Source organism: Hyaena hyaena, unplaced genomic scaffold (genome assembly GCF_003009895.1).
Source record: "Hyaena hyaena isolate Hyena2069 unplaced genomic scaffold, ASM300989v1 scaffold_71, whole genome shotgun sequence".
Classification (NCBI taxonomy): domain Eukaryota; kingdom Metazoa; phylum Chordata; class Mammalia; order Carnivora; family Hyaenidae; genus Hyaena; species Hyaena hyaena.
Window position 1 is genome coordinate 3,532,417 of NW_024080704.1, and position 13,905 is coordinate 3,546,321.

The 13,905-nt window shown below is 37.1% G+C and overlaps 1 protein-coding gene across 1 annotated transcript in view; it reads left to right on the plus strand.

Annotated features, from left to right (window-relative positions):
* Window positions 1–13,905, plus strand: part of ABCA12 (ATP binding cassette subfamily A member 12) — a 169,270-nt gene that overhangs the window by 9,441 nt on the left and 145,924 nt on the right. The window contains exon 2 of the mRNA XM_039233104.1: window positions 2,779–2,872. Coding sequence (XP_039089035.1) covers window positions 2,779–2,872 — 94 coding nt within the window. The remainder of the gene's footprint in view (window positions 1–2,778; window positions 2,873–13,905) is intronic.

Genomic DNA, 13,905 nt, shown 5'->3' on the forward strand with positions numbered 1-13,905 from the left:
CAGAGTCCAAATTGTCTTAAACTGTTCTGATCTAGATTATAGTTTTGTCTGGATTTAAATCATGTCTAAAGTTAATTTCAAAATTTATCAAAACATCCTAATGAAAACATTAAATTAGATCAACCAAAAGATAATTTAAAGATATTCCATTACAGAGGCCCCTTATTTGAATGTGAATATACATTTGTGCTGGTTCACTTGGTCTCCGTTATTCACTGAATTCTCATGAGGTTGCTATAAAAAATTAATAGATGCTCCTAAAAGTAACTAGGTTTATGAGGCAATAAACCTACTCAGATGAATCTTTTTTTAAAAAAAAGAATAACTACGGTCTCAAATATAAAACCAAGAAATCCACAAACATTAATATTTTTAACCCTAATTCTTTATAGTCAACATTTCAAATAAGTCACATAGGATAAAAATGGTACTTGTACCTAGGTCTTTGAAGAACAGACTCTGATTTTTTTAAATGTATCTGAGATGAGGCTAGAATACATTTTATATTTTTCTATAACATCCATATTTTTCTGGTTTACTTTCTGTAAGGCATTATTTGTTCCTCAGCGCAATATGATAATTAAAAAGATTAGCCTAAGTATCTTGATATTCAGATCCTCACCCCCTGCTCTGCTTCCTAAATTATGTGACTTTGGGTAAATTAATGGATAACAATATGATAACCTTCTGCACATCAGAGAACAAAACAAAAGTTGGATCAGACCAAGGCTTCTTAGCCTCCACTGTGCCTTAGATATCACTGACAGCCTGGTAAAGCCTGTGACCCTCCTAAGAATAATGCTTTTAAATCAATAAAATAAATAGAATTACAAGTAAAACCAGTTATATTGAAATTCAGTTATTAAGGTATTAAAAGGCAACTCTATGATATGGTAGTATGTGTTTCTTTGGTATAGCAATAAGCAAACAAAATAAATAAGTAAATAGAGTGAACTCAAAACTAATTTTTAAGGTCACCGTGAACTTAAAGAACTTTAAGATATCTGCAAGTGCAACACTAATGTGATTTTAAAATATCTATGATTTTTATTTGTGACAAAGTCACAAGCATTTCTAATAACATTTATGTTTCGTTGCCTGTGTTCCTCATTAATGGAAATGCTAAAATTCATTTAAAAGGTAGAGAAAGTAAAAATGTAATCTTTTTTTCCTATCCAAGTTTACAAATGTCCTGAATTCTATCCACTAAATGATGTCAAAGGAACTTTCCAACACAAATAATCTAGGACTTTATAAACAATCCTGCTCGTTAGGTAAGATGGCATACATTTAGAACTGTTCTACTCCATGTCTGGTTCATGGACAGCAGCAGCAGCATCACCCACCTGCAGCGTGTTAGAAACGCAGGCTTCCCGCCCCACCTCAGATCTAGTACATCTGAAACTACATGTGTACAAGATTGATAGCTGATTTGGTGTGCACATTAATGCTTGAGAAGTACTGCTACAGATTAAGCTGTTGAGACTGGGAGCTTTTCAGCTATGATCAAACCAAGTAACCTAGGATTTCTTATATCTACAACTTCTTCCATTTGCTAAAAACTTACCCTTCAACCTGCAGTCTGCCAAGTTGGTGACAGGCCTCTCAGCAAGGACAGCAGTGCTCTAGACACACAATGGAGATTTTCATATTACTTAAAGATCAGTAACTGAACTGGACTTGATTGTTTTGGAGATTTGAAGAGCCCCAGGCAGTAGTCTGAGATTTGTCATAAGTTATCTCTGAAGCTATGGAGAGTGGGGGAGAAATGGTAACAGTCTGCATAACCAGATAAAAACTTAGTTCCAAGCTGAACTTTATTAAGTATAGGCAGGGTTTATTCTGTACAGTTTGGTTTGAGCAGTGTGATTTGCATAACAGTTGATGTTCTTGAGTATATATGCTACTGCTCTGGAACCAATTTTATATGTAGGTAATATTAAGTAGTTCACATCTTACAAACTGAATCGTGTCTATATGGGGAAAAAAAGCCACTCCTGAGTGTCTTACAGTGAAATTCCCTAACGGAAACTTTGATGTAGTGTACATTTATTGAGCATTTGTTTGGTACCAGTGGAAATTCAGAAATGAATAAGACACTTTTTCTGCCATAAAAGAATCACCAATTTATTGTAAGCCAAAGAAAAATATGTAGGTAGATAGGTAGGTAGGTAGGTAGATAGATAGATAGTAAAAGTTCTATGATAAAAGCAGACACAAGGTACTATTTATAGTGCTATAGGGGGGTTACATAGAACTTTAAGTTCCTGTTTACTCATTGACTAATTGACTCACTTATTCACTCATTCGTTTACTAATGTTTATTGAGCCATTATCCAATGTCACACACTAATCTTTATGTCTGGCCTTAGAATGTTGACATTAGAAGTGGTAAGAAAAGCCTAGGTTGAAATTATTTGGGGTTTTGTATGCCCTGTTTAGAATGTTGAACCTTATCCAACAAGCAACGAAAAGATTTTTAAGCAGAGAAATTACTGCTCAGGTTTGAATTTTGAGATCATCACTCTGGGGACAGTCATGAGAGATGACTGGTAAGGAAGCTTCAGAAGCTCATTTTAAGATTTTCAGCCTAGAAAAGTCATTCTTGTGTTCATTTCGAGAACTCTTGCATTTTAAAAAATCTCTCATTCCTTTCTTATTAATAGCATTTACAAGCAAACATCAGATTAGTGTTGGAAGTTTATAATATGTTGTACTTCTTGTCAAGTTTTTGGTTCTGCAATGTAATTAACATTTTTTCCTATTATTATTTTGCAGCTTTGGACACTTGTCTTGATTTTATGGCCAGTCATTATTTTCATAATTTTGGCTATTACCCGGACCAAATTTCCTCCAAGAGCAAAACCGACTTGTAAGTAATTTGAGATTTGTTTGTTTCCCTAATTTTTGGATTTCAGTTAACATTTATTTTGACACCACTTGAGTATTTTCATCTGGTAGTGTTTGTTTAAATACTTAGCCTGTTTTTTCTCCAGCTTTTTGAGTCCGTTAGAAAGGTAAGCATGTAATATTTATCTAAAAAACTATGAAGCATGTAGAAGCCAGAATATATTTTAATTTTTATAAAATTTTGACTCATTTATTATTCACCTCATAAATCTCACCATGGTATGTACAACACAAACAAGCAACAATCTCAAGCTAGATTATCTTTTACTTTTATATTGTTGCGAAAACCATACACTGGTATTTGATAAACTGAACAAATGAAATCCAGAGTACTATAAAAATCTCTTATCTTTCTTTAGGACTGATGTGAGTGGTGCAAATGTATCAACACATTTAGTTTAAAAGAACATTGTTTTCTAATTAGTGCTATTGCAGCTATTTTTAGTCATCACCAAGTTATAAAATGGGCACAGTGCTCAACTAAGGCCATTATTTTCTTTTGGATCCAGAATGGAGATGCAGGAAAGATACAGAAAAGTCCTCAGAATTGGGTGGGGCTGGGGAGCAAAGATGAGAACCTGAATGATCTAACTAATGTTGTTTATGCTTTTTTAAAAAAATTTGTTAATGTTTTAATTTATTCTTGAGAGAGAGAGACAGAGACCAAGTATGGGTGGAGAAGGGGCAGAGAGAGAGGGCGCAGAATTCCAAGCAGGCTCCAGGCTTTGAGCTAAGAGCAGAGAGTTGGAGGCTGGGTTAGAACTTGTGAACCATGAGATCATGACCTGAGCCAAAGGTGGACGCTTAACCCACTGAGCTACCCAGGCACCCCTGTTTATGCTTTTGTTCTTAAACTCTGAAGCCAGTTTTCTTGGTAGAGGAGTAAGGGTTGGGTGAGTTACATCATGTTTCACAAAGCAGCCATCTCCTAAAAAGCTTCTCATAGACCAAATTTCTATAAATCTGATTGAATTTCAGATAAATCATGGTAATTTGCTATATAAAAGAATAGTATGCTGAATTATTTGTAAAAAGAATAATTAGCTGGTGACATTTATTTATTTATGTAATTTATTTATTTATTTAATGAGGATCATTTTTTAAATAAATTTTTTATTTATTTTTGAGAGAGAGAGAGACAGCATGAGCAGGGGAGGGTCAGAGAGGCAGACACAGAATCCAAAGACAGGCTCAAGGCTCTGAGCTAGCCATCAGCACAGAGCCTGATGTGGATTCAAACCCATGAACTCTTGAGATCATGACCTAAGCCAGTCAGACGCTTAACTGACTGAGCCACCCAGGCGCCCACGTGACTTTTAAAAATAAGTGTTTTTCAGTCACTCAGTCCTAAGAAGTAAGATGACAGCCATGGTAGAATCTACTTGATTCATACACAATAGAATAACTCAAAAGAGAACATCAATTCAATTAGTGTAAAGCATTTACACTCTGGATACTGGAATGAATAATTCCTTGCATTTGAATAGCACCTTACCTTTTCTAAAGGACTTTTGCTCAAGTTATTATGTAGAGTTGTTGATGATATTTTATTAGGTTGTTTATAAAAGCAGCATAATTTTGTTGTCTTTGTGTCCTGAGTATATTAGTTCTTTATAATTAAGAACTAAGTCCATTGTATATCGTTGAAATTTATGTATTCTTGCCTATGTTAGGTAGCATGGACTTCAGAAATGCTAATTATCAATTCACGAATGATAGTGATAAAGGTTTATTAGCTTCTTTCAACAACTTGTTTCTACTGATTTCTTGTTTAAAAGAATTTTTCAGATATATAATAAGTTCCTCTTACAAAATTTACAAGACAGAAATATAAGATGTGTGAGTGAGTAGTTTTAATTGGTATTACCTGATAGGATTTAGAGATTCATGGAAAAAATTTTGGACAGCTCTTATATTTCCACTAAATTATATAAAAAAAAACCACCTTGAAAAAACCATGTGACAAGTGCCTTAGAAACCTAATTTTTTAAAGGGTCTGCAAAAACACAATATCCAAAGTGAGATGAATAACCACGTTTTATTATAGACTTCTGATCATACACTAATAATAATTAGTTATGAGGTGATTACCTTTTTGTTTGTGGGTACGAGAGAACAGAATTAGAGGAGAATTCAGTGGAAGTATTTTGCTAGTCTATCGGAACTTACAAGATTCAGTCTAAAAAATAGTTATTGTTTTTATTAGAACTTTGTGAGAACTATTAGGGGGGAGGTACCCTCTCACTTTACAGAGGAGAACACTGGGCAACCTGGGCAATTGTAATTTGCCAAAACTTAGGATAGGAGAGAAAGGCTTTGAAAACTACCTTTACTTATTCTTTGCTCATAAGATTTGCCTCATATTTTACCATCTTATACATAGAGCCATAATACCTTTGGACAAAACTTTGTACCCAAAATTTCAACTCATCCTATAATCAATAGAATATAAAATATGATTTTATAATTAGAGGTGCTATCTGTACAGCAAGCTAGAGAATCTAAAACTAGTATAGATGCAGTTGCTTTATTTCACTGTCTTGTGGTATGGAGGGAATAACTCCAAAATGAAAGTTTGGATTCAAGTATTTTTATTTTTTTTAAGCAATTATTATTGTTTTTCTTTATTTCTCATATGTATCATACTGAAAGATTAAAATGAGTTCATAATAATATATAATAAAAATAAATTTCTTGGTCTCGTACCATGTGCCAGACATTTGGGGAGGTAATGGCAGTGTTATTCAATTCCCAGTGGAGCCAACCCATGGAACAGAGATTAAGTAACCTGACCAAGATTGCACAGTTCAAACAAACGTGTAAGTGTCAAGATTTGAACCTAGGCAGTCTGGCTCCAGACTCTGGTTTTAAGCTTATGAATTCACATTTCTTATATCGAGGAGTCAGTACTAGTTTCTAAATAATGTTGCATTATTTAGGTTTCATAAAAGTAGACTAAAAGTTAGAAATTAGGAATATAAGCACCTCTTCTCTGTTTTTATCATGAAATCAAGATATATGGGGGGAAAGGCGCATTCCAATGTATGAATCAGTTATCCTAAATATTAGTCTTCAGTGGAGAATGCTGTCTCTGCATGAATCACTGTAGTTGTAGTATCTTGGAAATCATGTCCCATTTAACAGAGTTAAAAATCCTTTCCATGCTACAGTGACAGCTTCAGTGCTAATTGGGCAACAGAGAAATGAAGAAGAAACTCCAGGCTACACCCCAGTTGAAACTCAGCTATGGTGAGAACGGGAGTTGTCATCCCGTGGGCACATTCTGCTCCCAGAATAGCTGGGCAGGTGTGTGGGACTGATACATCATTCAGAACAAATATAATTAGTGATTCAGAGGGCTCACTCCATAGTTTTCTTGAGTGATAGGCATCTGTAGAAGTCTGGATTTGGGTGAGTAGGGTAGCTGCTGAGAGTCTGCTGTAGAGAGCACCTGTCCCGAGCAAAATACTTACTTTTGGCATTGGCTGCTTTCACTTACACCCTTCTGTGTCATCATCAACAGCTTAGATATCTAGCTTCTGCAAATAATAAGTCCCAGGTAAGGAAAGCTTCCCAAGCCTGGCAGACAGGCCAGGATACTTCTTGTCTGCATAGAGAAGAAATGGGCTAAGGCGCCACATTTGAAATAGTTCCAACCTCTTATAATCTGTACATGCAGTGACTTGTCAGGAGACAAACTTTAAAGCCAAAACACCATGCTTAGGAGCAGAGGCAAACAAAACAAATCCTCTAAAATGCATTTAGACTAAGCCCAGCTATAATGTACACTGAGCTATCTTTGTCTCCTTTCAACATGCACATACCCATGAAGTGCAGGCAAGCAGTTCCTAATTATTGTGGAACTGACTACTTTTCAAGAACAGAAAAACAAACAAACAAAAATCAAACCTGCCATAATGAGATAAGTGGACTCCAAAAATTGCAGTCTTGCCAAGTAAGGAGTCACATTTTTATGAAGTTAATGAAAAACAATATTTTTCAAGTAGTTGAAAATACCACTAAAAGCACAATGGAAATTATACTGTGTAAGTATGACCATAGCTTGGATTAAACTGCAAGTGTCCTGGAGCCATCACCCGTGCCTCCTCAGAAGAGAAGCAATTCAGCCCATCTCACATCTGAAAATGAGCTGGGGGAAGGCAGGGGCCAACTGCTAATTGAATTATATCCAAATTTGTGCTAGTCACATCCACCCAGGATGTGACTGCATTGCTTTGGTAAATACAGGATCACCATTCCCAGCATGACTTTGGACTTCCAGAGCATACCTTTTGTCTTCAGTGTTGCAATAAAAATAATAATAGGAGCGAACATTTATTGAATACTTTACTGTTTGTCAGACCCTATGCTAAGTACTTTGTTAATACATCACCTCTATAAACTATGTGATATGACTATCCCAACTTTAAAGATGACAAAGTTGAGGCACGTAAATGTTAAGTAACCTACCCATATTCATATGGGTGCTATGTGCTCGAAGCTGGATTTTAAACACAGTTTTCCTTGCAGATACGGTAGTTTTATTCAGATAGGACTGCAAACAATGGCAATCCTAAGATCCAGCTCGTTTGAGTTTTACAGCATCTCCTTTTTCTTCCTCATATCACCTGTTAGCACTGCCATAGATCGAACATGGCTATAAAAGTGAATTTGATTGATTTCTCTACTTGTCAGCAGCTCTAGGAAAAAATGTGAGAAGGAAGATTGAAATTATTGATTAATTGGTGGTTTGTGGGATCCATGTGTGTTGTTATACCCACAGCACCTGAATTGTTAAGAGGAAACTATTGTGCGGTTTCATGTTGAATAAGCCTATGAGGCATCTTACCAGGGAGGTTTGTGAAAGTCAGAGGAGCCAGGCTTTTTCTGGCCCTGCTTTTGCTTCTGACTTTGCACATGGCGGGTTTCCGTGGGAGAGATGGCAAGAGCGTGAGAACAGGATTCCATTCTAGGGAATGGATTTCCCATGATTCAAGAGCAATAGCTGAGGCATCTATAATAAATCATTTCTTGTTCTGTTTTGATTGGCTCAAAATTAATGTAGGTTTTTTTCTGGGAATCTCAGAACCCCACATCATTCATCTCCTGCCAGGTATTGCCCCATCCAAGTTCTCCATTGTCACATGTGCCAGCAGCACCAGGCAGTCTCTCAGGTTAGAAACGTCTGACTCATTCTTGCCTCCTCCCTTTCCTTCACCTCCCATAACCATGAGCCTTCAAGCCAGAATCTATCTTGTGAAATGTGTTCTGGAGTTTCCCCTTCCTTTCCACCCTTCCTGCAGTGCCTTGATTCTAGATCTCATTGTTTTACGCCTGTATTTCTTCAATAGCTTTTTATTTTGGGGGCGGGATGGGGGAGCTCTCTGGAAGCCCAGCCTCTAATTCTTCCCATAGTTTATCATCAGAAAATCCCTTAATATATTCTTTGGGTCTACTAAGTTTCACTACCCTTTATCCTACTTTCAAGATGTTCATGATCTGGATTCATCCAGCTTTCAGTTTGCTGTATTCTGTAGCATGAGGCCGTTACCCAAAGATGCAGTGTCCACATGTCTTCCGCACGTCCCATGCTCATTCCCACATGGACACACGTGTTTGTGTCTTTTCCTCCTCACCTATTAAAAGACAAGCTCTTATCTAAGGCTTTCTCTTTGATCCTCCCTGATCACCCAAACTGCAACAATTTCTCCTTTCTATCTCTCTTGTGGATGTACGGGATAATGGTTTTTGAGTGTTTTCTGCTTTAATCTTGGCTTACCCATTAGAGCAAGAGTACATTAATAGCAGAAATCATCCCACGGCATCATATTAATATCAGATACAACATGATTCCTACCAGAGGGAACAAAATAAGAATGGAATTTAGAATGTAGTACAGTTTGAAAGATATGGGGAATTGGATTATCAAACTCACCTAGAGATGCATAGTAATAAAGCTCAGTGTGAGTCTGAGATAGATAAAGGACAAGAAGTTAGGTTGCCTCAGGTTTGGGTTTTACTTCAGGTAAATCTGACTGTGCTATTAGACATGTATAGTGCTAATAGTGGGAGGGGTGCCTGGGTGGCTGACAGCATGGAGCCTGCTTGGCATTCTCTCTCCCTCTCTCTCTGCTCATTCTCGTTCTCTCTCTCTCTCAAAATAAATGAATAAACAAACATTTAAAAATGTCTGTAATGCTAATATTGGGACAAGAAAAGGGATATAAAGCTCTCTCACTCCTCCCCAGGTAGATCTACCTGGGAATTTCCCTCACAAATACCCAAGAGTTCATGTGAGTGTGTTACAGAAGATTTTTGTGTGGGAGAGATTTATAGTCTGCTTCTTGCTTAAGTTCCAGAAAACATTAGAGCAGCTTTTGAATTTCACAGCCAAAGCTTCTTCCATCAGTGAACCAACAGTGAACAATTTTTTTTTTTTTAAATATTAGTGACCGTTTAGAAGGCAACATGGAGATAAATTCCATGAAATGCAGAGTAACTGAGATGGTGACTGCATCACCTGGCACCCTGCACCGACTGGGCTGTAGGGAACCAGCAGGAAGAAGGCAGTGTGAACGTGGCCCCAACACACTCAGACACAGGCTGGCTACAGCTCCTGCTAGTAGTTGCCTGTCTCCCCGACTCTTAATTTGAAATTCTCTCACGCAATGCCGATGGACACACCCTAATGTGAGATAACAGGACAAAAGGATTTCTTAACTAACGCTCAACTAAGGCTTAGTACACAGAGTTGCATCAGAGAGCCAGAAATATCTTAAAGTACAATAAAACTTAGTTGAACAAATAGGAAAATAAAGAGTAAAGAGTAGCTATTGATTGCAAAATGGAAGATTTCTTGTTTGGGGGTTTTATTTTGTTTGTTTTTTTTTTCCTCCTGTCCATTCTGCATTATCCCTACTTTTGATGCTCCCCCAGAAGTGACTGCCTCACTGACATTGTGTCTGGGAGCCACGTCTTCTCTTCTTCACTCTTTATTTCTTTCCTTCTCTTCATAAAGAGCAGAGGGTTTCCTGTTACTCTCTGGCAAGGAGCTCTAATATTCAAGTCTATATGACAAATAAAGATAAATAATTATTTCTAAAATTCTCGCAAGTACAGTAATGTCACTTGCTAAGGTCCCCAGTGTCAGTGGATGTTTCCAATATGCCCTTGAAGCTAAGAGACAAGGTTAACAAAGTAATTTCAACCCATTCTCTTTCACTTATCCAAGAGCACTGAGCCCAGACACAGACTCACAGGTGATATTTAGAAGAGATGAGGGCCTGGCCCCATGGTTGCCTAACTGTGTGCTTTCCCCAGTGACTGTTAAACATTCTTCTAAGTATCACCACAAACACTGGCCTAGCAAACCTTTGTCATTTTATGCTCTCACCAGTCAACTTTTCTCATTCTCTTTGATTAGGTCACATTGTGTCCTTGGCTTTGATAAATGAACCAGAGTAGAGCAGCAAGCCCTTGTGGAAGAAATGCCACAGCATCTGATATTCACTGGTCTTGAGTCTATTGGAATTTCATTGTGGATTAAAATTAGAATGACTGTTCACATTAAGAAAAATAAGATCATTGTTTTGGTTATAGATTTACACATTTATATTTCTATTTAAAATTATTATTATTGTGAGAGGGAGGACAAGGGTTTAGAGCAGAGACTCCAGATTCAAACTGCCTGGATTCAGACACAAACCTTCTATGAGTCTCTTGGTTGCTCCAAACCTCAGGTTCCACATCTGTATATTGAAGCTAATAATAGCAGCCACCTCACAGAGTTGTTATAAAAATTAAATGAGTTAATACTTGTTAAATACTTAGATAAGTACTTGTTAAATACTTAGATAAGTGTCTAGCACATAATAAACTATATTGTTGGATATTGTGGGTTTTTTTTAAGTTTATTCAATTTTGAGAGACACACAGCACAAGTGGGGGAGGCGCAGAGAAAGAGGGAGACACAGAATCCAAAACAAGCTCCACGATCTGGGCTGTCAGCACAGAGCCCGACATGGGGCTCAAACCCACAAACTATGAGATCATGACCTGAGCCAAAGTTGGGCGCTTAACTGACTGAGCCACTCAAGCACCAGATATTATGTTTTATATTACTTACAATATATAATATATATAGGATATAACATCAATCAATCATTGAGTGTCATTGAGATAATCTAGTATTATATTATTTGACAGAGAAGAAAACTGAGGCTCAGAAAATTTAAGACTTGATTATAGTTGCACATTTATCCTTGCCTCTATCAATCACATATTTAAAGGGTACCTGTTATGTCTGCACTGATCAAAAAAGCCATGAACCCTCAGAACAATCAAGTTTCTAAGGAAGTTAATAAGTATGTCATAATCTTTAATAAATAAATATGTGATGTGATAAATTCCATAGTGGAGCAGAGGAGATAGAGTCCAGACAACTTGACCTGGGATCAGAGCTAGGTCTATGGGATGTTAGTGCAGTGCAAAGTTTAAGCGGTTAGCAAAACCTCAGCAATCAAGATTAATCATATTTGAATACAATATTATAAAATATGAAAATTAATTTTAAAATTCTATGATGAATAAAATGTTAACATTTTGGATAAAGTCAGGCTCAATATTACTGACTTTATTTTACCTTGGACTCCGGTGTGGCTCCCATAGCACTGCCTGGGCTATCAGGAAAGGTTTCACAAGGAAGTCCTAATGTGTTAGCATGAGTCTTAAAGAATGAGGAAGAGTTTAGCAGCTAAACAACTAGTGTCTTTGCATTCCTAATGGACAGCGAACAACGTGAGTGGAGACATAAGATATGACAGAGTTCGATGTGCCTGGAATTTGCAATTTGTTTGCTCTGGAAAAGGAAGTTTTTTTGTTGCAAGTGGGGAGCTGAGGCAATTAAATCAATACCAAACTTTATTTTGGAGAGAATGAGAAGCCACTGGAACTTTTTTTAACAAATTAGCTTTGTTTTAACATAATTATATTTTCTTTTGACCATAGAAGAACATGCTTATTATTAAAAAATTAAATAATGTAATAAAAAGCAGAAGTCCTGCATAATCTTGTCTTGTAAAGGTAAGTATTGTTAACATTTCACTGTACTTTTTTTCAGGCCGTTTTCTATGTACGCACACACACACACCACCAAAATGTGAACGTTGGGATCATAATGTTTTAGAAGGAGCTTCCACAGCAGCATGGAGGTAGTTTCATAGAAGCTAGTGATTGGATGGGGCACAGAGTTCTGGTTTTAAGACTTCGACTTCAGTTTTACTTTTCATGATCTGTTGATTGCCCTGGAAATGTTGTGAGGCTATAATGTCCGTAGACCTCTCTATCACAGCTGGCATAGCCCAGCTCCCCACTTTTTAACACCCTTTCCCTCAATCCTTCACTCTCTTACCAGATTTTAAAATCCAGACTTCTTTAAGGAACAGAAAATTACTCTTCATAATAGGGAAGCTTTCAATGCACAACTATAACCCTTGAATTTCATACTGTCCAAGTGAAATTAACACAACTTCAGACAAATTTGGTGAGTGGAAATGTAGGTAACTAAAGAGAAACTAGTATGGTAATCAAACAATATTACTGATATTTTTCCTTATTTTATCTATCTTAGTGATTTATAAACAGATACGCTCAACCATTCTACCTTAATCCAAATCATATAAGTATGCCTACTGAAAGATGTAGAATACCCTGGGCTTTTACATGGGCATCTGGTGGTGGTGGTGGAGGAGATGGTGGTGATGATGAGCAACGCTGAGGTGATGAGATGCTGTGGTGCACGGGGCAGTGAGGACCAGACAGCCCCAAAACTCCCCCAGGTGATTCTTATGCAACTGAAAGCTTGAGAGCTACAGTTTCCTTTCTTTTCAGTTATCTTTTCAGTCATATTTTAAATCAGTTGCATTTTTTACTAGCTTACTACTGTGAAAGCCAACCAAGGAATAACTTTAATTCTCTGAAAACTATCAGGGAAAAATTTGCTAGCGTTCCCTGGTTCATGTTAGTGTTTTATCTCTCACTGTAATCCTCAAGATGCTAGAAATCCCCCACCATTTTTTATGTCTTATGTTGAAGATCACATCGTCAGTCCAGTTGAGGAGAAATGTCTGCACTCAGAGAGTGCCGTCAGGTAGGTGATGAAGGAAGACAGTGTTCATAAATTCCTGGACTTGTAGGCACGTGTGTTTGCCCAAGATGATTTCATGATTTAGTTTCCTGGCCAGGGGAACCCAGTTCCCTTCAACACTCTAACATAGTAGATTCTAGATTCATTAATATTGGGAGAATGAGAAAATTTCGAAAATGGTTTCATTATTTTGAAATTACTTCCCTGTATGAAAATGGTACAAAGATGCTTCTGGAGATTCATATTCTACAAATGTGCCCACAGCTGTGAAGATTAGGTCTGTGTTCTGTCCTCAACTTGCTTACAGTCTAACTCTCGGATAAAACACACACACACACACACACACACACACACCACATAAAAGTTATATGCCACAGTAGATTCTTTTCTAAAAAGTTAAATGTAGCTAAAGTAAAAGTTTTAAACCTAGCTCTTGGCACAGTGCTTTGCACATGGCAGGAACTCAACTATGTATTGATTAATTAATAGTGACATGTAATAGTGCAGATACTTAGGAAAATAAGTATTAATAAGTAGCATTGGCAATAAAAACTACTGGAAGTTTTTAAAAAAGGAAGAGATTGCTGTGCATTAGTGTAATCAAGAATTACCCCAGGACTCAAACTAAGCCTAAAAGGAAAACACATGAATATGCTGAATATGCAGCATGAAGAGATGTGCCTTTCAAGAGTGAGGAAGGTCATGATCAACAGCTGGCTGGCTGATGATAGGCAGACCGGTTCAGCCAATGTAGCATGTCAGTGCTAGAGCATGGGAGAGACCAAGTTGTGTCTCTGGTGTGAGGCTTTCAATCCTAGATCTAGGAGTTTGGATTTTCTGCTGTAGTAAAA